The 26,427-nt window shown below is 44.2% G+C and overlaps 1 protein-coding gene and 1 pseudogene across 5 annotated transcripts; one reads left to right on the forward strand and one right to left on the reverse strand.

Moving 5' to 3' along the window:
• The first annotated feature begins 695 nt into the window (after positions 1–695).
• Positions 696–26,156, forward strand: tmem56.2.L (TLC domain containing 4, gene 2 L homeolog). 5 transcript variants are annotated; one of them, XM_018242023.2, is made up of 8 exons: positions 2,817–3,026; positions 15,134–15,259; positions 17,104–17,304; positions 18,093–18,182; positions 21,389–21,447; positions 24,623–24,717; positions 25,161–25,234; positions 25,545–26,156. In XM_018242023.2, the coding sequence occupies exons 3-8, from the start codon at positions 17,153–17,155 to the stop codon at positions 25,849–25,851; spliced, it is 777 nt and encodes a 258-aa protein (XP_018097512.1). In that variant the 5' UTR covers positions 2,817–3,026; positions 15,134–15,259; positions 17,104–17,152; the 3' UTR covers positions 25,852–26,156.
• On the reverse strand, positions 12,133–12,248 carry LOC121401748 (annotated as a pseudogene).
• Positions 26,157–26,427: the final 271 nt, after the last annotated feature.

A 26,427-nucleotide genomic window follows, 5' to 3' on the forward strand; every position in this document is an offset into this window, starting at 1 on the left:
ACAATAGGGCATTGAGGATCTTCAGTCTGGCCGAGATGCTTGTTCCAGATTAGTATTTAGTACTTTAATACTCTCTATAAAACCCGTGAGCTGTTTCCACACACCGAGGCTCAGCCTATTAAACGCACAAGGAGGGCATTATTCTGTAACACTCATTTTGTAAGGGAAAAGACCTGCACATAACCAGCAGGGCTCAGTTATGTACACTAGGCATTCATAGCCACGAGAAATAACATTTGTTTACCCACAAAGCATCAGAATTCTAATGGTGGGCGCCTGCAAAGTATTGTAGCAGATCTTGGCACTCTTCAAGGAGAATAACTGACCTCTCTAAACAAACAGTTAGATGTGTGTGTGCCCAGTTAGATCTGGAGCTGTGTGTGGAGGGGATACACTTGTACCCCCCACGGGTAACATGCCATGCAATGGTCTGGCTCTCCAGTAGGGAATATGGCCATACTAGGGAACTTGCACCAGAATTCCAGGGGGGTAAAAAACATGGTGATTTGGATCCAAAGACTGTGCTTTGCTCCCTGCACTGTGTTTGTAAATCTGGTAGCATGGAGGGGAGGGCGAGGGATAAACGAGTAATTGTTGGATGTATTTGCCATTTCTGTCTGTGAGTTCTGGAAAGGTCTGCATTACAAAGGTTTGTTTGCTCAGGAAGAAGACAAACAGCAGATAGTGATGTGGATACGGGATGGCTGATCCGCTGCAGGTACTGTTACTTACAAACACGGCCGGCCTGGGTAATGTGGGGCTCTGAGCATTTACGGCCAAAGAAAATCTTTCTGAATCTTAACCTTGTCCCCTTGATGTCACTTTGCAAAAAATAAAGTATATTTGGTGCCGGGAGAGACTTTTCTACTCAGTCCTTGTAAAGGTATTCAGGGCCGCGCAGTTCCTCCTGGACTCTGGCCCTTTGCCTAAATATACAGTATTATATCAATAAAGGATTATAGCAATGAATTAGAAATTATAAAACCGTTTATAGATTGTAAACTCTTCAGGGCAGGGACCTTATTGCAACTATAGATTATAAGCGCTTCAGAGGAGGGACCTCATTCCAACTACAATTGTAAGCTCTTAAGGGCAGGGACCTCATTACAACTACAAATTGTAAGTTCTTCGGGGCAGGGGCCTCATTCCAACTACAATTGTATGCTCTTCAGGGCAGGAAAGTCATTACAACTACACATTGTAAGCTCCTTGGGGCAGGGAACTCATTCCTACTTTAGACTGTATGCTCTTCGAGGCAGGCAACTAATTCTAACTACAGATTGTAAGCTCCTTGGGGCAGGGAACTCATTCCTACTATAGACTGTATGCTCTTCGAGGCAGGCAACTCATTCTAACTACAGATTGTAAGCTCCTTGGGGCAGGGGACTCATTCCTACTATAGACTGTATGCTCTTCGAGGCAGGCAACTCATTCCCACTACAGATTTTAAATTCTTGGGGGCAGGAAACTCATTCCAACTACAGATTGTAAGCTCTTTGAGGCAGGAAATTCATTCCAACAACAGATAGCAAGCTCTTTGGGGCAGGAAACTCATTCCTACTACAGATTTTAAGCTCTTAGGGGCAGGAAACTCATTTTAACTACCGACTAAAAGCTCTTTGGGGCAGGAAACACATTCCAACTACAGATTGTAAGCTCTTTGGGGCAAGAAACTCATTCCTACTACAGATATTAAGATCATAAGGGCAGAAAACTCATTCCAACCACAGATTGTAAGCTCTTTGGGGCAGGAAAGTCATTCCAACTACAGCTTGTAAGCTCTTTGGGGCAGGAAACTCATTCCAACTACAAACTGTAAGCTCCTTGGGGCAGGGAACTCATTCCCACTACTGACTGCATGCTCTTTGAGGCAGGAAACTCATTCCAACTACAGATTGAAAGCTCTTTGGGGCAAGATACGCACTCCAACTACAGATTGTAAGGTCTTTGGGGCAGGGAATTCATTCCAACTACAGATATTAAGCTCTTAGGGGCAGGAAACATTTTAACTACAGACTGAAAGCTCTTTGGGGCAGGAAACACATTTATACTACAGAGTTTAAGCTCTTTGGGGGAGGAAAAGCATTCCAGCTACAGATTGTAAGATCTTTGGGGCAGGAAACTCATTCCTACTACATATATTAAGCTTGTATGGGCAGGAAACTCATTCCAACTACAGACTGTAAGATCCTTGGGGCAGGAAACATTCCAACTGCAGATTGTAAGCTCCTTGGGGCAGGGAACTCATTCCTGCTATTGATTGTATGCTCTTTGAGGCAGGAAACTCATTCCAACTACAGATTGAAAGCTCTTTGGGGCAGGAAATTCTTTCCAACTACAGATTGTTAGCTCTTTGGGGCAGGAAACTCATTCCAACTACAGATTGTAAGCTCTTTGGGGCAGGAAATTCATTCTAACTACAGATTGTAAGCTCTTTGGAGCAGAAACCTCATTCCAGCAACTGGGCACCCTGTGCAGAATTACCAATGACTGAACATTTATAGCAAATAGAATAGAAAGGGTATATTCTGGCTATACAATGGCATTATCTGCAGCCGCAATTAGTTCTGCAGACACTGTTTAATATCAGATTTGGTATTTCTGTGGGAAAAGAGTGTGATCAGCTTGGCGGCTCTTTGCCACTAGAGAACTGGACTGGCCTGAAGTAGCTGCTTCTGTGCCGCCAGTAGAATGGCCGTTTGTTCCCTCAGCTCACAGAATGAATTCATTATTTGCACCCATTATGTAAGTATTGTGAAACTTGGCCTGTGGGTGGGGACTTTGTGAGAAAGGGGCGGGGGGAACTGTCGGTGGGAGGGGTGTGAGTGTTGGTGTGGGGTTTGCAAGACTGGCGTTTGTGCGGAGCTTTGGCTATGGCTTAGCTGGTGACGTGTTGCTGAAGAGCAGGGAGAGGGGTAACAGGATTTACCCCCCTGTACTGAGACACAGGGAGTCAGGAGGGGATGGGGCAGAACTGTGTCTGTCTCTGCGCTGGACCTGCACTGCTGCTGCTGCTGCTGCATGGGGTAAGATCACTGCCTCGTCTCTCCTCTCTCCCCAAGTACTTCAGTTGTCTAACTTGTTCCAGCAGGTCCTGCCTGAGCAGTTGCTATTGCATGTGACTGAATATCATTATGTGTCTACTAACTGCCACAGGCTGCGGGTCACTGGGGTCAGCTCCCCCCAAACTGTCCCCTATTCATTGTGTGCATCAGTAACGCATTCCTGCATCTGTTCCACTGCATTAATGTAATGTGTGTGTAACTATGTGAATTCCTCAAGCAGCTCCTCTCTAAGTGCTGGGTCCCATATGGGCTTTATTACTGACACTAGAACCTGACGCGTTCCACACCTTGTATTTCACTGGCAACTTCTATGTAATGTGTATGTGTAACACTGCATTCACCTGGCACCTTGTCCATCCTTGTAATGCTGTTGTGTTGCACATACACACTTATTTACTAACTAACCATGTTCAATGTTCATCTAAATGGTGACCTATAACTTTCACATATGCTTTTAAAGATCCTGTACGAATGAACAGAGAGTGGGAGAGTTTTTTTGTGGTGGCCTCTGATTTTACCCTTTCATAAATGTATTACACTTGCACATTACACACACCAGCACCCATACTAGAATGGCCATGCCTGCTGGGCACCCCAGTCAACCTGACCAGCTGCATTGACCCCCACCCCCCCGACGCATAAATACAAGTGCAGATCAGCGTGATTTGACATTGGAGAGCGAAACTCATTCATTTGGGTGGACAACAGGGAAGGTACGTGGCTGGGTTAGTGGAATAAGGAGTTACAGGGACAATAAGGGGCTCAGGGGAGGGGTTAGTGGAATAAGGAGTTACAGGGACAATAAGGAGCTCAGGGGAGGTTTAGTGGAATAAGAGTTACAGGGACAATAAGGGGCTCAGGGGAGGGGTTAGTGGAATAAGGAGTTACAGGGACAATAAGGGCTCAGGGGAGGGGTTAGTGGAATTAAGGAGTTACAGGGACAATAAGGGGCTCAGGGGAGGGTTAGTGAATAAGGAGTTACAGGGACAATAAGGGGCTCAGGGGAGGGGTTAGTGGAATAAGGAGTTACAGGGACAATAAGGGGCTCAGGGGAGGGGTTAGTGGAATAAGGAGTTACAGGGACAATAAGGGGCTTCAGGGAGGGGTTAGTGGGAATAAGGAGTTACAGGGACAATAAGGGGCTCAGGGGAGGGTTAGTGGAATAAGGAGTTACAGGGACAATAAGGGAGCTCAGGGGAGGGGTTAGTGGAATAAGGAGTTACAGGGACAATAAGGAGCTCAGGGGAGGGGTTAGTGGAATAAGGAGTTACAGGGACAATAAGGGAGCTCAGGGGTGGGGTTAGTGGAATAAGGAGTTACAGGGACAATAAGGGGCTCAGGGGAGGGGTTTAGTGGAATAAGAAGTTACAGGGACAATAGGGGCTCAGGGGAGGGGTTAGTGGAATAAGGAGTTACAGGGACAATAAGGAGCTCAGGGGAGGGGTTAGTGGAATAAGGAGTTACATGGACATTAAAGGGCTCAGGGGAGGGGTTAGTGGAATAAGGAGTTACAGGGACAATAAGGGACTCAGGGGAGGGGTTAGTGGAATAAGGAGTTACAGGGACAATAAGGGGCTCAGGGGAGGGGTTAGTGGAATAAGGAGTTACAGGGACAATAAGGGGCTCAGGGGAGGGGTTAGTGGAATAAGGAGTTACAGGGAAAATAAGGGGCTCAGGGGAGGGGTTAGTGGAATAAGGAGTTACAGAGACAATAAGGGGCTCAGTGCTATTGAAAGCCATACCTGTCTGTCCCTTGTTACTCTCTGTATCATTGGCTATGGCTTTTCAAGCAATACAGAAGCCAATCGATTATCTGACCCATGAAGATGCGTGCAAGGCTGAATTCTGCTACAGTAGTTATTAGATTTACACAGAACTGTATGTACATTGGCAACCTGCTTAGAATTTTCTTTTGGGAAATCATGAATTAGGTAGGGAACCCTGGAGTCAGAGGTGCTTTAATAAAACCATGGAGTCTCATATCCCCACATGGCCACAACCCAAACTGCCCAACCTTGTCCTCATTCCACCCCTGCCCTATTCCTGCACATTGCTAGTAGCATGAATACTTACACCCCATGCATCTTTTCATGCATCATCTTTTATTTATATAGCGCCAACAAGTTACAGGGACAATAAGGATAAGGAACAGGGAGCGAACAGTACATAACAAACAAGGGTTTACAGAGTACAATAGGATTAGAGGGCCCAACTCTCAAGAGTTTACAAAGGTAAAAGGTTAGGATACAATTGAGACTTAGGGAAACAAATTTGTTATTTATGATATAGCAATGACTGATAAGATACATTGAATAGGCTTCCCTAAACAGGTGGGTCTTTAGGGAGCATTTGAAAGTTTGGAAAGAAGGAGAAAGTCTGGCAGCTCAAGGCAGAGAGTTCCAGAGAAAATCAGACATTTAGAACAGATCTGAGTTGTGAAAGAGTGACTTGTTGGAATATCTGCGAGGAGTAGATTGCAGTAGTCAAGGTGGGAGATAATTAGAGATAAGAGACAGGATAAGTGTTTTGGTTGTATCTGAACTGAGATACAGTCGTATTTAGGCAATATTTTGCAGAATACAACAAGATCTTGCAAGTGTTTGGATGTGTGGTGAAAAAGACAGGTGTGAGTCTAGGAGAACTCCTAGGCAGTGTGCCTGTGTGGTCGAGTGAAAGGTGATGTTATTAACTGTGAGTGAGTTCTGAGGGACAGGGGAGTAACTTGGAAGAAATGTAGTTTGTTCTGATTTTGAAAGATTCGGTTTCAAGTGGCACTGAGACATCCAGGAGGAGACAGCAGAGAGACAGGCTGTAGCTTGGAAAAGGACAGAAGGATAAACATCAGTAGTAGACAAGTAGAGTTGGGTATCATTAGGATAAAGGTGATACTGAAGTCGAAACAACTCAACTGAATACGTTTTCCTAGTGAAGTATTTTAGAGCGAGAACAGCAGAGAACATAAGACGGAGGCTTGAGGAACCCTGACAGAGAGAGGGAACTTAGTAGAAGTAGAGTTAGAGAAGGCAACTTTAAAGGAACGGTCAGACAGATAAGATGTAAACCATGAAAGAGCAGTTTCACAAATCCCAGCTGAGTATAGAATGTCTAGGAAGAGTTTTTGATCAACTGTGTCAAAGGCTGTAGAGAGATCGAGAAGGATTATATGGAATAGTGACCTTTAGACTTTGCCAGTAGAAGATCATTGGTTACTTTGGTGAGTGCAGTTTCAGTTGAGTGTGTTGAGTGGAAGCCAGATTGCAGGGAGCCGAGAAGGGAGTTGTGAGTGAGATGCTGGATCAGTTGTTTGTAAACAAGCCTTTCAGCAATTTGGATGCGAATGGAAGAAGGGAAACTGAATGATAATTGGTGGGAGAGCTGGGATCAAGGGAAGGTTTTTTAAGGACAGGAGTGATTAGTGCTTGTTTGTATCAAGATGGAAAAGTACCAATAGAAAGGAAAAACCTGGCTAAATGCTAAGTGGCTAAGTGCAGGAGAGAGTGTATCAGAGATTGGATAAGGGAGGCGAGAGGGTATGGGATAAAGGGAGCAGGTTGTGGGTTTGAGCAGGCTAGAAGTTTGCCAACTTAATCTAGTGTTGCAGGGGTGAAGGTATGCAAAGTGGATATGAGTGGACTGAAAGTAAATCTGAGATTGTTATCAGATGGTATGCTGAAGAGTAGTGAGTTAAATGTGGCAAACAGTCGCTGTGGTTTAGAGGATAGAGTGGAGATTAAAGAAGAGACATTGAGCTGTTTGGCTATTGATAGAGCTCGATTGTAGCAGAGCATGAACTTGAGGTGGATGAAGTCAGGATGATCAGTTTGTCCTTTGCCCTTCATCTGATCTACTACATCTTCTGAGGTACTGCGTTAAACTATTGTGCCAGGGTTGGGGTTTAGCTGGTCAGCTGTGACGGGTGGTAGAAGGAGCAAGGGAATCAAGAGCATTGTTGTAGAGAGAAGACAGGTGCTTAATGTGAGAGATCCTCTGTGCTGATACTGTTTATAATTGTTGTGGATCAAATGTGTTGATATTTCTGGGGTGGAGGGAGATGTTTGTGATAGAGCAGGTGCAAGTTTTATCTGAAAAGAAAGTAGGTGATGGTCGGATGGGGGGGAGGGGAGTTAGTAAGGTTGGATGGGTCAGTCCACTGAGACAAACCTAATGAAATTGTTGGCAAGAGGAGTTTAGAAGTGGCTGGAGAAGCACAGTTGTCAATATTGAAGTCACCTAAAAGGAAAGCTGGTGTGTCTTTGGAGAGAAAGTATGGAAGCCAAGCAGCAAAATGATCAAGAAAGTAGAGAAGGGACCGGGCGGACAATATATGACTGCGACATACAAAGAGATTGGAGAAAACAAATGTATGCTGTGGACTTCAGAGAAGTGAAGGAAAGATAAGTTGGTGTGGTTAGAGTTTGAAATCTACATTTGGAGGAGAAAAGAAAGCCAACCAAGGCCATAAAGATCTCATAGGGGTGTGACTAAATGAGAAGCCTTCATAGGAGAGGGCAGCAGGTGAAGCAGTGTCTGTGGGAGAGAGTCATGTTTCAGTGATAGACAGAAGGTGAAGAGATTTGGATATAAAGAGATCATGGACTGCTGGGAGTTTATTGCAAATTGATTGAGCGTTCCAGCGGGCACATGAGAAAGGAAGAGAGGGCGATGGCTTTATGTGAATAAGCTTTGCAGGATTAGAAGTGCATACGGTCTTAGAAATGGGAGAAGTCATTGATAAGCGCCTGCGTGTGGGAGTAGCTGGGGGTAGGAACAAGTGGGACCAGGGTTTAGGGAGATGTCTCAAGCTGCAAGTAACAGCAAAAAGGAAAGTGACACAAGAATTGAAAGTGTGAGAATTGTAATGTTAACTATGCAGAACATTGTGCTTAGATTGAGAGAGGCTGATGGGAGCAGTGAAGAGGAGATTAGAGTTTCAGGGTAGTTAGATGTTACAGGGCTGAGGATATGTGCAGAAGTATAAAGTAGAGAGAGAAAAAGAAGGCAACCAAATTAAACATAGTTAAATGGTATAACCAGGCTTATCTTGTTTACAGAAGTAATGATGATCAGTGATGTCTGGATGAGATGTCCAGTGTTTGCTGGGAGTTTGTAGTCCAACTACTGATCCAACTCTGATTAAAGGTGGCCACACACTATAAGATCCGCTCGCTTGGTGAGGTCAACAAATGAACAGATCTTAACCCAATATGCCCACTAATGGCAGGGTGATATCAACGAGGAATAGGCGCCCACTAGCTGATGCGGTCCTCGATCACAAGAAAAATCAAACCTGCCCGATCTATATCTTGGCCAGATATTGATGGGGGAGAGCCGTCAGAATCAGTCTAAAGCTCCCCATAGACGCGACGATTCTTCTTGCCGAACAACCGATTTTAGGGAAGCCCGACCAATCCTTCTAAATTATCGTGCGGTTAGTAGGATTCCAACGATCGTACATCTTACGATTTTTCGGCCGACATCTGTCAGGAAATTGATCGGCCAGGTCCCAGTGCAATGTATCTATGTTTGCAGGGCCAAGCAGGCAGCTCCCCTTTGTTTTCCTGGCAAAGTAAGCTTTAGGGTATGGCCACACTAGCAGATTCGGGGAGATGAAAATTGCCTGGGGGAAGGCACACACAGCGATTAGTTTTCTGAAGTTGCCTCACAAGGAAACTTCGGGCGAATTCGGAAAACGAAGCGCCGCGTGTGCCTTCCTCCAGGCGATTTACATTTTAGCCGGTGGAGGGCAGGGGGAAGGCAGTTTGGGGAGATTGACGCCCCGAAGAAGAGGAGATTTGTCGCTGGGGTGACTAATCTCCCCAAATCTGCTCGTGTGGCCAGACCCTAAAGGACCTAAACTGGGTCTAAAGGACTGATTTCGTCAGCTTTAATCTGTCATGTATTGCCACCTTTAATCTATATGTTGTACTTAAAATTCCTGTACTTTAAATGACATTGTTTAATCAATTCTGGAATTGATAGTTTTCCTTAAAGGGGTGATTTATCTTTATATCGTTTTTGTTACTGTTTGAGCGTCTCCTCCCTTCTTGTCCAGTTGGATATATCCACACACGCTGTACCAATAGATCCCATACTGATGGCAGACAGGGTTGTATTTACAGACAGAAGGGGAAGATAATATGATCGGACCCACACGGGTTTATTAACTGGCAAGTGAGCAGGGCGGGACATGTATCCTGTTCTAGCTGAGTCTGAGTTTATAATGACCCCCCTAATTACCCATATTCCGAAAATGCAAAATGGGCTTCACTTTATCCTGTGGCCCTTCAGCTACAGAACAGATTAATGGCTCGTCCTGATACTGCAGCTCCAGCATCTCTCAAGATCAAAGTTCTTTTCTGCTTATCTAGAAAGCGGCTGAATGCCAAAATTACTGTTTCTCTTCTAACCTTTGTCTCTTTATTCTCCTTCCAAACTTCAGAGCAAGTAGTTAGGCAGGCTGAGGACTTCTATATAGGCACCCCCCCCCCCACAGCTGGCACCTGGGCTACTCATGTATTCTCTACACTAAAAAAGTCAAATTACATCTTAAATAAATAGAATCCACACAAACTAGTGAGATTAGTAAGTAGTCACTCTCGTTGCAACTGCTTCCCAAGCTGTGGGACTGCCCCCCAAGGGGTCTGGAGTAGGGGTAGGGGGCCCAGCTTGTTAGCTGCCTAGGGGGAGATTTGTGGAAAAATGTCTGTTCGCACTAGATACATCAGAAAGTCCAGCCTGAAGGCCAGTTAGGGGGAGATTTGGGGTGAGTGCTTAATTGTACCCTGGGTACCCCTGGAACTATAGCAGGGTGACTGTTACCCCAATGTTTCTATATATCTGTAACCTTGTTATGAGCTAAGGGGGCCCAGTCTGAAGGCCAGTTAGGGGGAGATTTGGGGTGAGTATTTATTTGTACCCTGGGTACCCCTGGAACTATAGCAGGGTGACTGTTACCCCAATGTTTCTATATATATGTAACCTTGTTATGAGCTAAGGGGGCCCAGTCTGAAGGCCAGTTAGGGGGAGATTTAGGGCGAGTGCTTATTTGTGCCCTGGGTACCCCTGGAACTATAGCAGGGTGACTGTTACCCCAATGTTTCTATATATCTGTAACCTTGTTATGAGCTAAGGGGGCCCAGCCTGAAGGCCAGTTAGGGGGAGATTTGGGGTGAGTGTTTATTTGTACCCTGTGTACCCCTGGAACTATAGCAGGGTGACTGTTACCCCAATGTTTCTATATATCTGTAACCTTGTTATGAGCTAAGGGGGCCCAGTCTGAAGGCCAGTTAGGGGGAGATTTGGGGTGAGTGCTTATTTGTGCCCTGGGTACCCCTGGAACTATAGCAGGGTGACTGTTACCCCAATGTTTCTATATATATGTAACCTTGTTATGAGCTAAGGGGGCCCAGCCTGAAGGCCAGTTAGGGGGAGATTTGGGGTGAGTGTTTATTTGTGCCCTGGGTACCCCTGGAACTATAGCAGGGTGACTGTTACCCCAATGTTTCTATATATCTGTAACCTTGTTATGAGCTAAGGGGGCCCAGCCTGAAGGTCAGTTAGGGGGAGATTTGGGGTGAGTGTTTATTTGTGCCCTGGGTACCCCTGGAACTATAGCAGGATGACACCCCAATGCTTCTTTATATCTGTAACCTTGTTATGAGTAGAGATGGGTGAATTTTTTTGCCTTGTTTCGCCGCAAAAATGACCCCCTTAGACCTGTATGATGCCGTTCGTTGAAAAAAAAGACGCGCGTTAAAAAATTTTTTGCCACACAACAACATTTTTTTGACGCCCATAGACTTAAGCAGGGTGACTGTTACCCAAATGTAGATATCTAACTTTTTCATGAACTTAGAGGGACCTAAACAAAGGTTGGACTTCAATGGGGGCTTGTAAAAACTCCAATAACCACTTGCCTTAGCATAAATACAGGTAAAATGATATGTATGTAGATGGATGGACAAAGTAAGGTGAAGTCCAATTGCTACATAAGTGCCAGGTGGTTCCCTTTTTCTGTGTATTAAAGGGGAATAACTTGATAAACATCACAAATGTAATTAATTTTCAGCCAATTGTAGCCAGTTGGCTGAAATCACCAGCAGGTGGTGTTGTTGTTTCAAATTGCATAGCCACAATCTGAACCACCCAAAAGGAATACAAATGTATTTTATTTTACACACACATACCTAATTAAAGGAACTCCTGGTACTAATATGAACCATTTCCCACTCCACCCTCCCCCTCCTTAGGCTCACAGTGTCATACAACCCCTCCCTCACCTTGTTCCACTGGAAAGTGAAGAATTCTGGGACTTGACCTTTCTTTGCTTTCCATAGTGGCTGGTGCACAGATGATATTGAATCATCCTTCCGAGTCCTACCCGAAGGCATGGGCTCCGTTGCCCAAGCTGTTCCCAGCTACCACCAGCGAACAGCTCGAATGGGTGGGTCCCCCTTCGCCAAAGCTAGGGAGGGCCCACCACCCCGCCCCCCGAAGGGGTTTGGGGACGTTTGGACTCCCCTTCGCCTAAGCTAGGGGGAGTCCCGTCTACCCTGGGTTCTGCCGAAGCTTCCCCCAGGGCGTGTCATGGCCTGCGAGTCCAGCCAAAAGACCGTGACCCCATCTAGGGTGCTCAAACCAGACACAAAAAAGGTGCTGGAGTGGGCGGTGCAAGGCCATTGGTTGCAAGGCTCTGTTTGGCAGCCAGAAAAGGAAAAGACTTCCCGCCCACCTAATGGTAAGAGCAAAGGAAGTGAAGCTTGATTAAGCATAGGCAGGCCTGGAATGGGAGTCAAAATAGGCCCTGCCATTCCAAGTCCACAGAGGCCCAAACAGCCCCCTACCAGCCCAAACAGCCCCCTTCCAGCCCACTATATGGTGATTTTCTATGGAACCATACAGCAGCCCCTCTGGCATTTGCCAGAACCCACAGATTGCCAGTCCGGACCTGAGCATAGGTGCATGCGCATCTCCCCTGACTCAAAACGCAAGTCAGGGGCCACCCTCATGGGAGCACAGCGACCCAGCTTTCATCAAGCTTCCGCTTGTCAGCCTAGTCCAGAGGACCAATGGTTTCTCCGTTCTTCAGATAGAATCATTAGAACAGATACTCCTTGCCAGCCAGAGGACCAAGTGGTTCCAAAGGTACTACACTTGATCTTAGCCAAAAGGCCGAGAAGCGATCACAGATTCCCTGGAAAGCAGAGGGACTTCAAGACCCAAAATTCTTCCCTTCACACTGTAACAAGTTAGGGGTTTGCATTACACAGGGAGTCTTATTGGGGTGCAAGCAATGAGCGTATGTTCCCAGTGAGCATACAGACAGGGGTTCTGTTCAGTCTGAACTTATAAGAACATATATAACATAAATGTATATTTATTTCTGGAAAAACTTTGTAAGCACCGGTAACTCATCCTCCTCCTTCTGGCGGCTTTCCCAGGTTGCTCAGGCATGTGGCACTTTGTACTGCAGCACACCTCCCAACTGTCCCGTTTTTCAAAGGACAGTCCCAATTTTGACAGCTCAGCCCACAGTCCCGGATTGTTACTGAAATGTCCTGACTTTCTCTTTGATCTCCTGCACTGAACAGCCAGAAAAAGTTACATTTCTAAAACATAATTGGCTTTTGGCAGAGAGCCCAGAATATGTGGCAGCTGCGGATAGATACTTTTGTTACAATTTAAGATAAGCAAAGAAACAATTGTAACTATTTAAGATAAGCAGGTGTCTTGGGAGACTAGCTGCTTATAGTGCAATTCACCTTCATTAGCAAAACATATATAAGCCACAGAAATGAGTTCAAACTCCGCGCGGCAAATCTTTTTCTCCCTCTTTCTATTTCCAAAATGTTGGGAGGTATGTTGCAGGATGCCAGGCAATTCCCATTAAGACACACCCACTACTCATTCGTAAAATGGACAATACAGGTGTAGGCTTTTAACCAAAACTGAAATGAGGCTCCATGTATCACCCTGTAGGACTATTCTGTATGTAGGGAAAAGGTTCAGCCACATGATCATTATCTGAAAAGCCATTAGTACAACACATAAAACATACGGCTCAGAGTCCATAGTGGAAAGTCCATAGCGAGTCTATATTTAGGTCAGTTATTTTTCCCTAACGCTAAAGCCATGAATAAATTCACTGTGCATAAAGCAAAGAAATCCCCAGCAAAGAGGCACTGGTCTCATATATTCCAACTAAACGTACCCCTCCAGTGAGGTCAGGGATAGGAGTAGGTCACCAAGTCCCTTGTTGCTATGGTTCCCCTTGGGTTTCAGCCCACCCACTCTCCACTATGTCCTTCTGCCTAACCAGCAGCCAGGCTTGATTACTGAGGGGCCTGTTCATAAAGCGTTGTATAAATTTCGACTAGGGAATAGTGAAAATTCGATTCGAGTTTTTTTAAAAAATCCGAATTTGATTTTCAAAATTTATCATGTACTGGCCCTTTAAGAATTTGAACTTTCCGCCACCTTAAACCTGCCTATGGAGGGACGTCCTGGGATCAATTTGGAGTTGTTTGCAGCTTTCCTGAAAATCTAGTTTAAAGACTTGATTCGAATTTGATTCGAATTCAATTCGAGTTTGTGGGTCGATTCCATTCACCCCAGTTTGAAAAATTTGATTTTTTTTTTAATTTCGAGTTCATGGGAATATATGGGAGTTTAAGAAAAACTCTAAATTCGTCCCTTGATAAATCTGCCCATAAAGCTATCTGAACGCCAGGCACTGGCCTCTAGGCTTATTTTTAAAGCAATGTAATTGATCGGTGCTAACTCCTCCATCTCCTCTTCCAAATCTCATGCAGGTGGGCCTATTGATTCAAGGAGTTACCACCACCCTTAAAGGGGTGGTTCACCTTTAAGTTAACTTTTAGTATGTTAAAGAATGTCCAGTTCTACAAATGTATTGTTATTATTACTATTTATTGCTCATCTCTCTATCCAGGCCTCTCCTATTCATATTCCAGTCTCTTATTCAAATCAGTGCATGGTTGCTAGGGTCATTTGGACCCTAGCAACAAGATTGCTGAAATTGCCAACTGGAGAGCTGCTGAATAAAAGTGTTCAGTAAAAAAAAAAATCACCTGTTAGAAAATAAAATGTGTCAGCACAAAATAAATTCTGTGAATAAAAAGACATTTCCACTACAATATAAATCTCATATTCTTACATGAAAATAATATTAAAAAAATGGCAGAGAAAGGACAACAAAAATCTGTTTTTGGACCTAAATTTGCCTTCATAACAATTTTTGTGCTCACTAGTTATCATGGTCATGGTCACTAAATTACATTTTGTCAGTAGAAAACTAATTTTGTAGTCAGAAATTTAATTTTGTTGGCACAAAACTTTTTTTAAAGTTACAATATGAATTATGTGAGTAATAACTTTGCAATCAATTTAAATAACTTGGCAAAAGATGACCACAAACTCAGTTTCCGAAATATGCTTTTTTAAAAAGTTTTTGTGCTTACATTATTATTACACTCCATAGTCACATTTTTATTTTGTCAACACAGAATTCATTTTGTAGAAAATACAGTTTGCCAGCACATTAATTGTATGAGCAAAGTAATTTTCTGTTACAAAATAATTTTGCCACTACAAATATAATTTTACACACAATGATGATGTGTTCAACCAGTGTGTATTATTATATTCCATGGTCAAATATATATATATATTTTTCAGTATAAAAATCATGTCAGTCAGAAAATGAATTTTGTCAACACAAAATAAATTCTGTGACCAAAAAAAAATTATTTTTAGTTACAATTTATATTTCTTACATGGAAACAATAAAAATGGACAAGAAAGGACATCAATATCTGTTTTGGGCCCAGATATAATAATATATCTATTGTCTATTTTTGTGCTCACAGCATTATTACAAATCCACGGTCACACAATGAATTGTTTTGCAGATGTATTATAGATTACTATAATGAGGTGTTACAGGACAATAAGGCACTCAGTGTCTAGATTACACTAATAAGGTGTTACAGGGCAGTATCCTTATCTGTGTGACCCTAGTTCAGCATATTTATTTACCATGTACATAGGTCAAGAAAGGAAGGCGGATCAAATATTAATGACACGGCTGCTCAAAGTACACAAGAATACTACACATTTGCACAGCAACAGCTCTTGGAAATGCCACATGCCATTAACATATGTTGGTTATAAAGGTGTGTTTGCATGTTTGTATGTTTATTTGCATGTATAATTCTCTGTGCTGGAATGTACATTTTCCAAAACCATATTATATTGTATTATTTACCTTACATGTCTGCAGTCTACTCTCTCTAGGTCTGTACCTTCTTATCTGTCATTCCTGTCTTACCTCTGTATATTAGACATTAAACTCTGCAAGGAGTGTACGCTGTGCGGAGCAGCATTCCCTTCTAACAGTGGTTCTCTGTATTTCATCTGGGTCCCTCTGTATATTAGAGTGTATGCTCTGCAGGCCAGCATTTCCTTCTCACAATGATTCCCTGTATTGTATCTCTGTTCCTCTGTATATAAGAGTATAGGCTCTGCAGGGATGGATTCACTTGTCCCAATTTTTCCCTCTCTCTGTATTGTATCTGTGTCCCTCTGTATTTTAGAGTGTAAGCTCTGCAGGGTAGGATTCCCTTCTTCCAATGGTTCTCTCTCCCTGCATTGTAACTGTGTCCCTCTGTATATTAGAGTGTAAGCTCTGCAGGGCAGGATTCCCTTCTCCCAATGGTTTCCTCTTCCTGTATTGTATCTGTGCCCCTCTGTATATTAGAGTGTAAGCTCTGCTGGGCAGAATTCCCTTCTCCCAATGGTTTCCTCTGACTGTATTGTATCTGTGTCCCTCTGTATATTAGAGTGTAAGCACTGCAGGGCAGGATTCCAATCATCTCTGTATATTAGAGTGTAGGCTCTACGGAGCAGAATTCCCTTCTCACAAGGATTCTCTGTATTGTATCTCTGCCCCTCTATATATTAGAGTGTAGGCTCTGCAGACCAGCATTCTCTACTCACAATGATTCCCTATATTGTATCTGTGTCCCTCTGTATATTAGAGTGTAAGCTCTGCAGGGCAGGATTCAATTCATCTCTGTATATTAGAGTGTAGGCTCTACGGAGCAGAATTCCCTTCTCACAATGATTCCCTATACTGTATCTGTGTCCCTCTGTATATTAGAGTGTAAGCTCTGTAGGGCAGGATTCCCTTGTCCCAATAGTTCTGTGTCCCTCTGTATATTAGAGTGTAAGCTCTGCAGGGCAGGATTCCATTCTTCCAATGGTTCCCTCTTCCTGCATTGTAACTGTGTCCCTCTGTATATTAGAGTGTAAGCTCTTCAGGACAGGATTCCCTTCTCCCAATGGTTCCCTCTCTCTTTATTGTATCTGTGTCCCTCTGTATATTATCCTATTCTCTGCATATTATCTCTTACGTTGCTATAATAGGCACATTAGTGTTGCACGTTGATCTGACTGTTTGCATGTAAATCTGGATATAAGAACTGGGCTAAGGTTATATCACCTCTGTAATTAATTGACCGGAATAACTAGCAATTACTTTTGAGGTGTACATAAACTAATACAGTCTGCACCATGGATGTAAATGAAGTGATAATCCAGACCAGAGCCACAAGTAATCAACATAACTTAACTATACATTCTGTATGGCTGTTTAACATTCAGTGCAGCATGCATCATGAATCTATAGAAATTACTGACTGACCATGCAGCATATTCATTTCATATGTGTTCAACCAAAGGTTGAGATTGCAAATATTTATATATATATAAATGTGTGTGTGCCCAGTTTTAAATGGCTAAAGTGGCAACTAAAATCTTGGCCACATTTTGACACTGGCAAGGTCAGAGGAAAAACAAACAAATTAGATTCCCATTTCCTTGAAATGTTCAAGTAAACATTCTCACCCACTTCATAAACAGCTTGGAATGCTGAGAGTTGTAGTACAGTAACAGCCAGAGATCTGTATGCTCCTCTGGTTTGACACATTTAGTAACTCTTTTTATTCCATCGTTGCAGAACATCCGCAATAATCTACAGCCTGAAAGCCTGTGAATCTTAAATCACTATGGACGATGTACTCATCAGTTACTGTGTCGTTACCGGCAGCTTCCTGGGCTTCCAACTCCTCTTCTCAGCAATTAGCCCCCGACTCTTTACTAAATACTCCAGCACCTACAGACAGCTCAGCTTTGGCAAGCAGTGTGAGTGGGACTCAAGGTAACCCAACCCCTGAGCCCCTTATTGTCCCTGTAACTCCTTATTCCACTAACCCCTCCCCTGAGCCCCTTATTGTCCCTGTAACTCCTTATTCCACTAACCCCTCCCCTGAGCCCCTTATTGTCCCTGTAACTCCTTATTCCACTAACCCCTCCCCTGAGCCCCTTATTGTCCCTGTAACTCCTTATTCCACTAACCCCTCCCCTGAGCTCCTTATTGTCCCTGTAACTCCTTATTCCACTAACCCCTCCCCTGAGCCTCTTATTGTCCCTGTAACTCCTTATTCCACTAACCCCTCCCCTGAGCCCCTTATTGTCCCTGTAACTCCTTATTCCACTAACCCCTCCCCTGAGCCCCTTATTGTCCCTGTAACTCCTTATTCCACTAACCCCTCCCCTGAGCCCCTTATTGTCCCTGTAACTCCTTATTCCACTAACCCCTCCCCTGAGCCCCCTTATTGTCCCTGTAACTCCTTATTCCACTAACCCCTCCCCTGAGCCCCTTATTGTCCCTGCAACTCCTTATTCCACTAACCCCTCCCTGAGCCCCTTATTGTCCCTGTAACTCCTTATTCCACTAACCCCTCCCCTGAGCTCCTTATTGTCCCTGTAACTCCTTATTCCACTAACCCCTCCCCTGAGCCCCTTATTGTCCCTGTAACTCCTTATTCCACTAACCCCTCCCCTGAGCTCCTTATAGTCCCTGTAACTCCCGTGCCTGAGCACCTACAATGGGAGGTCTATGTTCACTTGATAAATGTGCCCCTATATGTTATGTGTTTCTTACAGGTTTGTTTCCACAAACCATGCGCTAATCGTTGGGTCTGCATGTTTGTATATTCTGGCCTATGATGATGCTGTGAATGCTGACCCCATATGGTGAGTCTCTACACTAGCTACTTACTCCTAGGCCAGTGTGAAGTCCACACCTTCCCTTGCTCTTCAGTGTTATTTGATTCCGAGTGCATCAGGTTTCTCCCTCTAGTCCATCCTGCTCAGTGATGTTTACCACTTTGCTCCCAGCTCGTAAAATCCATATATATATATATATATATATATATATATATATATATATATATATCCTTGCACCTTTCTGGTTCTGCCTACTATATACACTAAGGGTGGTAACTTTCCTAAAATTAAAATATTTACAGATGTGAGCAGGTCTGGACTGAGATTCAAAATAGGCCCTAGCATTTCAGGTACACAAGGCCCAAAAAGCCCACCCATTAGCCCCAACAAATAGTGAGTCTATGGCAACTTACAGCAGGTCCTGTGGCATTTGCCAGAACCCACAGATTGCCAGTTTGGGCCTGGATGTAAGGATATGGAAAATGACTGTGTGTACTAATAATTACATTTCAGTTTGTGAGTATGATTATATAATACACAAAAGCCATGAATATCCTGTAAATTATATCCTTATAAACGGTGAGTTCTGATGTCATCAGTTATAAACGGTGAGTTCTGATGTCATTTCTGTCACATGACTCACTGAAATTTGTGTATTATAATAAATAAAGTACCCCCAGTTGCAAAATATGAGGATATTAGAAGTTACCTCGGAGTTCCATGACCTGTATAAAAACACTCGGCCTTCGGCCTCGTGTTTTTATATGTTCATGAAACTCCTCGGTAACTTATAATATCCTTATATTTTACAAGAGGGGGTACTTTATTCACTATATAAACTTGTGCTTGTGAAGTCCAGAGCAGAGATTTCTCCCCTGCTATAGTTCCAGGGGTACCCAGGGCACAAATGAGCACTCACCCCAAATCTCCCCCTAACTGACCTTCAGACTGGACCCCCTTAGCTCATAACAAGGTTACAGATATATAGAAACATTGGGGTAACAGTCACCCTGCTATAGTTCCAGGGGTACCCAGGGCACAAATGAGCACTCACCCCAAATCTCTCCCTAACTGACCTTCAGACTGGGCCCCCTTAGCTCATAACAAGGTTACAGATATATAGAAACATTGGGGTAACAGTCACCCTGCTATAGTTCCAGGGGTACCCAGGGTACAAATAAACACTCACCCCAAATCTCCCCCTTACTGACCTTCAGACTGGGCCCCCTTAGCTCATAACAAGGTTACAGATATATAGAAACATTGGGGTAACAGTCACCCTGCTATAGTTCCAGGGGTACCCAGGGTACAAATAAACACTCACCCCAAATCTCCCTCTAACTGGCCTTCAGGCTGGGCCCCCTTAGCTCATAACAAGGTTACAGATATATAGAAACATTGGGGTAACAGTCACCCTGCTATAGTTCCAGGGGTACGCAGGGCACAAATAAGCACTCACCCCAAATCTCCCCCTAACTGGCCTTCAGGCTGGGCCCCCTTAGCTCATAACAAGGTTACAGATATATAGAAACATTGGGGTAACAGTCACCCTGCTATAGTTCCAGGGGTACGCAGGGCACAAATAAGCACTCACCCCAAATCTCCCCCTAACTGGCCTTCAGGCTGGGCCCCCTTAGTTCATAACAAGGTTACAGATATTTAGAAACATTGGGGTAACAGTCACCCTGCTATAGTTCCAGGGGTACCCAGGGTACAAATAAACACTCACCCCACATCTACCCCTAACTGGCCTTCAGACTGGGCCCCCTTAGCTCATAACAAGGTTACAGATATATAGAAACATTGGGGTGTCACCCTGCTATAGTTCCAGGGGTACCCAGGGTACAAATAAGCACTTACCCCAAATCTCCCCCTAACAGGCCTTCAGACTGGGCCCCCTTAGCTCATAACAAGGTTACAGATATATAGAAACATTGGGGTAACAGTCACCCTGCTAAAGTTCCAGGGGTACCCAGGGCTCAAATACGCACTCACCCCAAATCTCCCCCTAACTGGCCTTCAGACTGGGCCCCCTTAGCTCATAACAAGGTTACAGATATATAGAAACATTGGGGTAACAGTCACCCTGCTATAGTTCCAGGGGTACCCAGGGCACAAATAAACACTCACCCCAAATCTCCCCCTAACTGACCTTCAGACTGGGCCCCCTTAGCTCATAACAAGGTTACAGATATATAGAAACATTGGGGTGTCACCCTGCTATAGTTCCAGGGGTACCCAGGGTACAAATAATCACTCACCCCAAATCTCCACCTAACTGGCCTTCAGACTGGGCCCCCTTAGCTCATAACAAGGTTACAGATATATAGAAACATTGGGGGTAACAGTCACCCTGCTATAGTTGCAGGGGTACCCAGGGTTCAAATAAACACTCACCCCAAATCTCCCCCTAACTGACCTTCAGACTGGGCCCCCTTAGCTCATAACAAGGTTACAGATATATAGAAACATTGGGGTGTCACCCTGCTATAGTTCCAGGGGTACACAGGGTACATAGATATTTGTTTGCTATAGGGTTGTGGTGGGCTGAGGACATGTTACACTCCTGCTTTACTATTCCCTCCATGTGTCTCACTATCCCAGCTCCATGTATAGTAGTAGTGACATTACACACTGGATGTAGTACATAGTAAGCTGCTTTTCTCTGCTCCATGTTCCAGTACTGATGTCACATACAGGGCCCCGTGCCTGAGCACATATAAAGGCCTCCATTCTTCACAATATAATAAAACCTATTGTTGTTTTTGAAGTGGCTTAATCTTCCTCCCCCCCCCCCGACTCACAGCCCCTGAATTCCCTCATTGTGATCCAGAAATCCCTGAATAATGAATTACTATAAAACCTTGCTCTGCGGGTCCCACTATATAGTAGAATGTTAGTCGGGGTGCTGGGAGTTTGGGCTCAGTCAGGGATGTCAGTAAAGCCAATTTGAGTAGCACTTGTGCCCAGTACTATACTACTACTACTACTACTACTACTACTACTACTACTACTACTACTTCATTCCTCTTCCTCTGCTCCCAACATTTATATTTCTTCTGTTTTCTGCCCCCTTTCTCTCATTTCCACCATTGTATTCTGTTTTTTGTTACAGCCCCTTACCCAGCATGCTTTTCTCAAATGCAGCCCTTTTATCACTACTCCCATAACCCCGCCTCCATATTCTTTCTCCCTACATGCACCCCGTTTTAATGAAGCTCTTCTTATTTTAGGGGTGATCCGTTTTGGGTGAAAATGAACGTTGCCATCACTTGCGGCTATCTCGTGCAAGGTAATATTAATCCGGCTCTATTTAACCAGCCAGCTCTTTGTATAAATGAAGTATAATTGCATTCTTTTTCCCTATATAAACCTATCATTTAGCTCATAATGACAGTTTTCTATCTGCCTAATGGTTTATACTGGGTTAATTCTCCATAGGACACTGCAGTCTATTAATGGCCACTAGGGGGGATCATGTCTGGCAATACAATCCACCTGTCTTTGCATGGCAACCACTATTGTATATCCCTCCCAGGCTCTTTCTCTCTCTCTTTATCTCAATAGAATGCCCTTTGCTGCATTAAAGTGGTTGTTCACCTTTGAGTTAACTTGTAGTATGACGCAGAGAGTGATATTCCGAGACAATTTGCAATTGGTTTTCATTTTTTATAATTTGTGGTTTTTGAGTTATTTAGCTTTTTTATTCAGCAGCTCTCCAGTTTTCAATGTCAGCCATTTAGTTGCTAGGGTCCAAATTACCCTAGCAACCATGCATTGATTGAATAAGAGAACGGAATAGGAATAGGAGATGATCTGAATAGAAAGATAATAAAAAGTAGCAATAACAATACATTTGTAGACTTACAGAAGATTTGTTTTTTTAGATAGGGTCAGTGCCCCCCGTTTGCAAGATGGAAAGGGTCAGAAGAAGGCAAATAATTGAAATACTATAAAAAATAAATGAAGGCCAATTGAAAGGTTGCTTAGAATTAGCTATTCTAAAAAATACTAAACGTTAACCTAAAGGTGAACCATCTCTTTTAAATTGAACAGAGCCAGGGCTAAACTAGAAAGCGCTGATGGGAGTTACAACAGATCAGGGTTTACTTGTCCTTTAGTGCTGCAGATAATTCAATTCGGTGCAGGGGAGAGACGGTATCAGGGATCTGTACCTGGGTTGGGCGCCCTTGGACTGTCACTGTCCTTGGCTATCTCCCAGCACAATCAGATACTGGCCGCCCCGTGCAATGGTTACAGCTGCAGCCCTGGGGCTTTATTTTCTAGCACACACCCAGCCTTAAAGGGAAATACACCAAAGGTGAGATAAGGGCTTATATGGCTTTTATTTCCAGTACAGAGAGAGAGGCCTCAGATCTAATGAAATCTATTGATTGTGTCTCAGCCCTGGCAAGCTATGTATATACATATATATTAGGGTGTAAGCTCTATAAGCCATACTTCAATACTGTACAGTTACATGCAAACAATATGGCAACTCCCAACCATGTGTAGAAATACTATAAAGTGAATCATTAGCGCACACAGAAGCAATGATTTCCCCATTCCTTATCTTTTAGCATACGATATATCTAATGGGGGCTGACCCTGTGGCTCATGGGGAAGGTTCTGTGTGTCAGGGCCTGGGTTTGGCCATTTATCAAGGAGAGGTAACATGATGGTGGACTAAAGGGGCTCCACGTAAAGTAAAATTGGCAGGTGAGTCCTATCAGCATAGGGTGCAGTATTACCTAATTGTAAATCTAGGGGCCAAACTATTGGATAAGCCCAATTTCAACAGCAAAACTGGACAAAAAGCTGTTTTTTTGACAAGGTCACCAGACAAGCAATCAGTATCTGTGACCAAGATGGCTGCCAACGTGCTGGGTCAAATTGGGCTGACCCGATGGTCTTCCAATTTATATATCCAGCCTAAAGGTCATATACCACCCCCCTCCCGATATGAGTTCAAAGTCTATCTCTGTGATCACAGGGACCAGGTCCCCACACCTCCTTAGGCTCACAGTGTAATGCAATGGTTGTCCTTCCTTTGTTCCATTGTGAAGTGATGGATTCTAAGGGTCAGGGCACATGCTCCGATTCAGGGAGATTAGTCGCCCAACCCAAATCTCCTCTTCTTCGGGGTGACTAATCTCCCCAAACTGCCTCCCAGCAGCTATAATGTAAATCGCTGGCATAGTGGCAATCGGTGTGCTTCGTTTTCCGAAGTTGCCTCACGAGGAAATGGGCGACTAATCGCCCTGAATCTGAGAGTGTGCCCTGACCCTAATACTCGAAGTCCCTCTGCTTCCCAGAGAATCTGTGCTCTGCCCACTGTGATAATCAGAGAGAGTTCAAATCCCAGAATCCATCACTTCACAATGGAACAAGGTGAGGGAGGTGTTGCCTGACACTGTGAGCCTAATGGGGGTGGGGAAATGGTCCCAGTGAGCAACCAGACAGACAGTGTTTATGCACCTTTTCTACATCAGCCAGCAGAATGAGATCATGTAAAAAAAGGGGTTTATTTTCCCTTTAATGGCAACATTTTGGTTTAAAGCATGAGGGTTTCTGAAGAAGATTACCAGAGACAATTCCTGACTGATTGGCTCTCCTTCCCAGTCGGGGGAGAATCTAAAGTATTTTAATGGGGATGATAATGTCTCTGGTGTTGTCAGGCTGAGGAGATGCAGGGACATTGTTTTGTTGGACTGTGATGTGTCAAAGGGCTTGAAAGTTTCCTGGAAATGCAGATTATTCCTGCTGGGATGGTTTTCCATGCTGGTCTTTTGTGACCCAAATTGGCTACTGAGCTGTTCTGAGAGGAAGGAACTCTTCCTATATTGTAGCACCCCCTTGTGCCTGGGGTAGGGTGCTGCATGTAACAGCTGGGATCATGGGAAATGCCTGTGAATGTGGGAAACCCTGGCTGATTTGTGTGTCGAACACTGGTAGCTAGGGTCTGTCACCTTAACAACCATAAAGTGGCTTCTTTGTATCCAGGGGCAACTTCTCTTCATCTTCCACTCGGCATCAGGTGACCCTAGTCCTAGTGATGCGACCGTGTCCCCATCAATTATAAGAACCTGACAATATCCCCATGTTGGAGAACCTGCCATGTCTGAGAGCTGCCACTAGAGGGCACTGCTGTATATTTCATTCTGCCCTGCATCAGTCAATCACTAGCAAGCTCCAGTATTGGGAGGCCGAGCAATTCTCAGCAGGAAAACTGTGAGTTCCACTCACAGGGACAACACTGATCAGATTGTCAGTTGGGTGTCAGCAAAGAATTTCTTGTCCATTTAAGGCAAAAATAACTCATAATTTAGGTTTTTGCCCCTCCAGCAAACTGGGGCGAGGTTTGGGGTTCTATTCCACCTAAATAAATACGTTTGTCTATACTAATCCCCACGGTGGGAAAGATGGAGGTTCCGGCTCCAATAAGCCCATGTTTATTGTCATTGCAGATCTACTGCTCCTGGCGCGCTTCTGGAAAGTGATGAGGGACCCGTATATGGTGTGCCACCACCTGGCCGTCTTTTACTCCTATGGATACGTGCTGGTACGTGACTTTAGGTCTGGGGGTGTCTGTCCTGGGAAATGCAGAATTGGGGTGAATATGTATTTGCTGCTCTAGTTATGCTTGGGACTAGGGATGAATAACTGCAAGTCGACTCTAATATGCCCCCCCCCCAACCTGTCACATGGATTAGGCCGTGTGTGTGGGTGGACAGGTGTGAGCCCAGTGTTTAGACTGTACCATATTTGACTTCTTGGAGGATCCAGTTCTGCAAAGTTCAGATGTATTAGTTAAGTGACCCTTTAACCTGAATAAAGTAAGTCCCTATTCTCTAGTCTAGACCAACACATTCTGCTCAGTGTAGTCTTTGTCTCTATATGTGCAATGCATTATTGGTCGTGTAGTCCCATTCTCAGTGTTTGATCCCCCGTTCTCTTACCTGTCTCTGCTCAGTAGCCATAATCTTGTCTCTCCACCTCTTACAGAATCGCGGCGTGCTGCCATATTTTGCCAACTTCAGGCTGATTTCAGAACTTTCCACACCCTTCGTTAATCAGAGGTGAGAGAAAACCGTCAGTCATTTCCACAACAACAAAACTGTCATTAAATCACTTTTCTCCCCAGTGGGACTGACCCTTTAACCCATTAAACACACCCCTGTCATTGGGTCACTTTGTCACTGACCCTTTAACCCATTAAACACACCCCTGTCATTAGGTCACTTTGCTCCCCGGTGGGACTGGCCCTTTAACCCATTAAACACTATTGGCCATTAGATCATTTCACTCCCCAGTGGGACTGACCCATCAGCTCTTTTACTGTCTCATTGGTTATATTGTGATCACATTAACCCTTCTGCTCCTTTGCAGGTGGTTCTTTGATGTGATTGGGAAGCCACGCTCCTCCTGGCCAGTCCTGTTAAATGGATTAGCCATGGCTCTAGTCTTTTTCATAGTTCGCATCGCAGTGATCCCCAGCTACTACTCTCAGGTGTTTGCCACTTTTGGCACGGAAGGCTACATCAGACTGGGCATTGGCCCGCAGGTGGCGTGGATTGTGTCCTGTGTGGTGCTAGACATTCTCAATGTATTCTGGATGTACAAGATAGCTCGTGGGTTTTACAAGGTTGTGAAAGCCAAGCCTGATGGGAAACCAAGGAGGAACCACGCAGACTGAGCCCACGCTCTGCTCATTGGATGTCTTAGGCACGTGACCAATCACAAGGATAGAGACTGTATATGGTGGGACCTTCTCTATGTCAATTATATCCATCTATTGTGACACAAACCATTTTAAGTGCAAATTCAGCGTTATGTGGACCAACGTTGGCTTGTCACCCAAGCTGACACTATAGAGCCTTGCCATAAAGGTGCCTTAGTATGGGGGAAAAGCAAAGTTTGGGAATGGACAAATCATATCATGAGGGGTAGAACAATGTACTCACGGATTAGCATCTAATAAAGGATTGCTTTCCCTGGCAATGTCATCTCTAGTCTACAATGAGACACAATTGAAAGACCTAGTCTCCCTTGGAAAACTGGTGTCCGTGGATAATGAGATAAATATATTAAGGGTTGTTCACCTTTGAGTTAACGTTTAGTATGATGTAGAGAGTGATATTCTGAGACAAATTGCAATTGGTTTTCATTTTTTATTTGTGGTTTTTGAGTTATTTAATTATTTTAATTAATCAGCAGCTCTCCAGTTTGCAATTTCAGCAATCTGGTTACAAGAGTCCAAATTCCCCTAGCA

Source organism: Xenopus laevis, chromosome 3L (assembly GCF_017654675.1).
Source record: "Xenopus laevis strain J_2021 chromosome 3L, Xenopus_laevis_v10.1, whole genome shotgun sequence".
NCBI lineage: Eukaryota > Metazoa > Chordata > Amphibia > Anura > Pipidae > Xenopus > Xenopus laevis.

Excerpts from the sequence above, each read along its gene's own strand:
- tmem56.2.L (XM_041585098.1), top strand. The coding sequence starts at position 17,153 with ATGGACGATGTACTCATCAGTTACTGTGTCGTTACCGGCAGCTTCCTG. Across the intron at positions 17,305-18,092 it reads CAGTGTGAGTGGGACTCAAG|GTTTGTTTCCACAAACCATG; the intron begins GTAACCCAACCC and ends TGTTTCTTACAG. Across the intron at positions 18,183-21,388 it reads GTGAATGCTGACCCCATATG|GGGTGATCCGTTTTGGGTGA; the intron begins GTGAGTCTCTAC and ends TTCTTATTTTAG.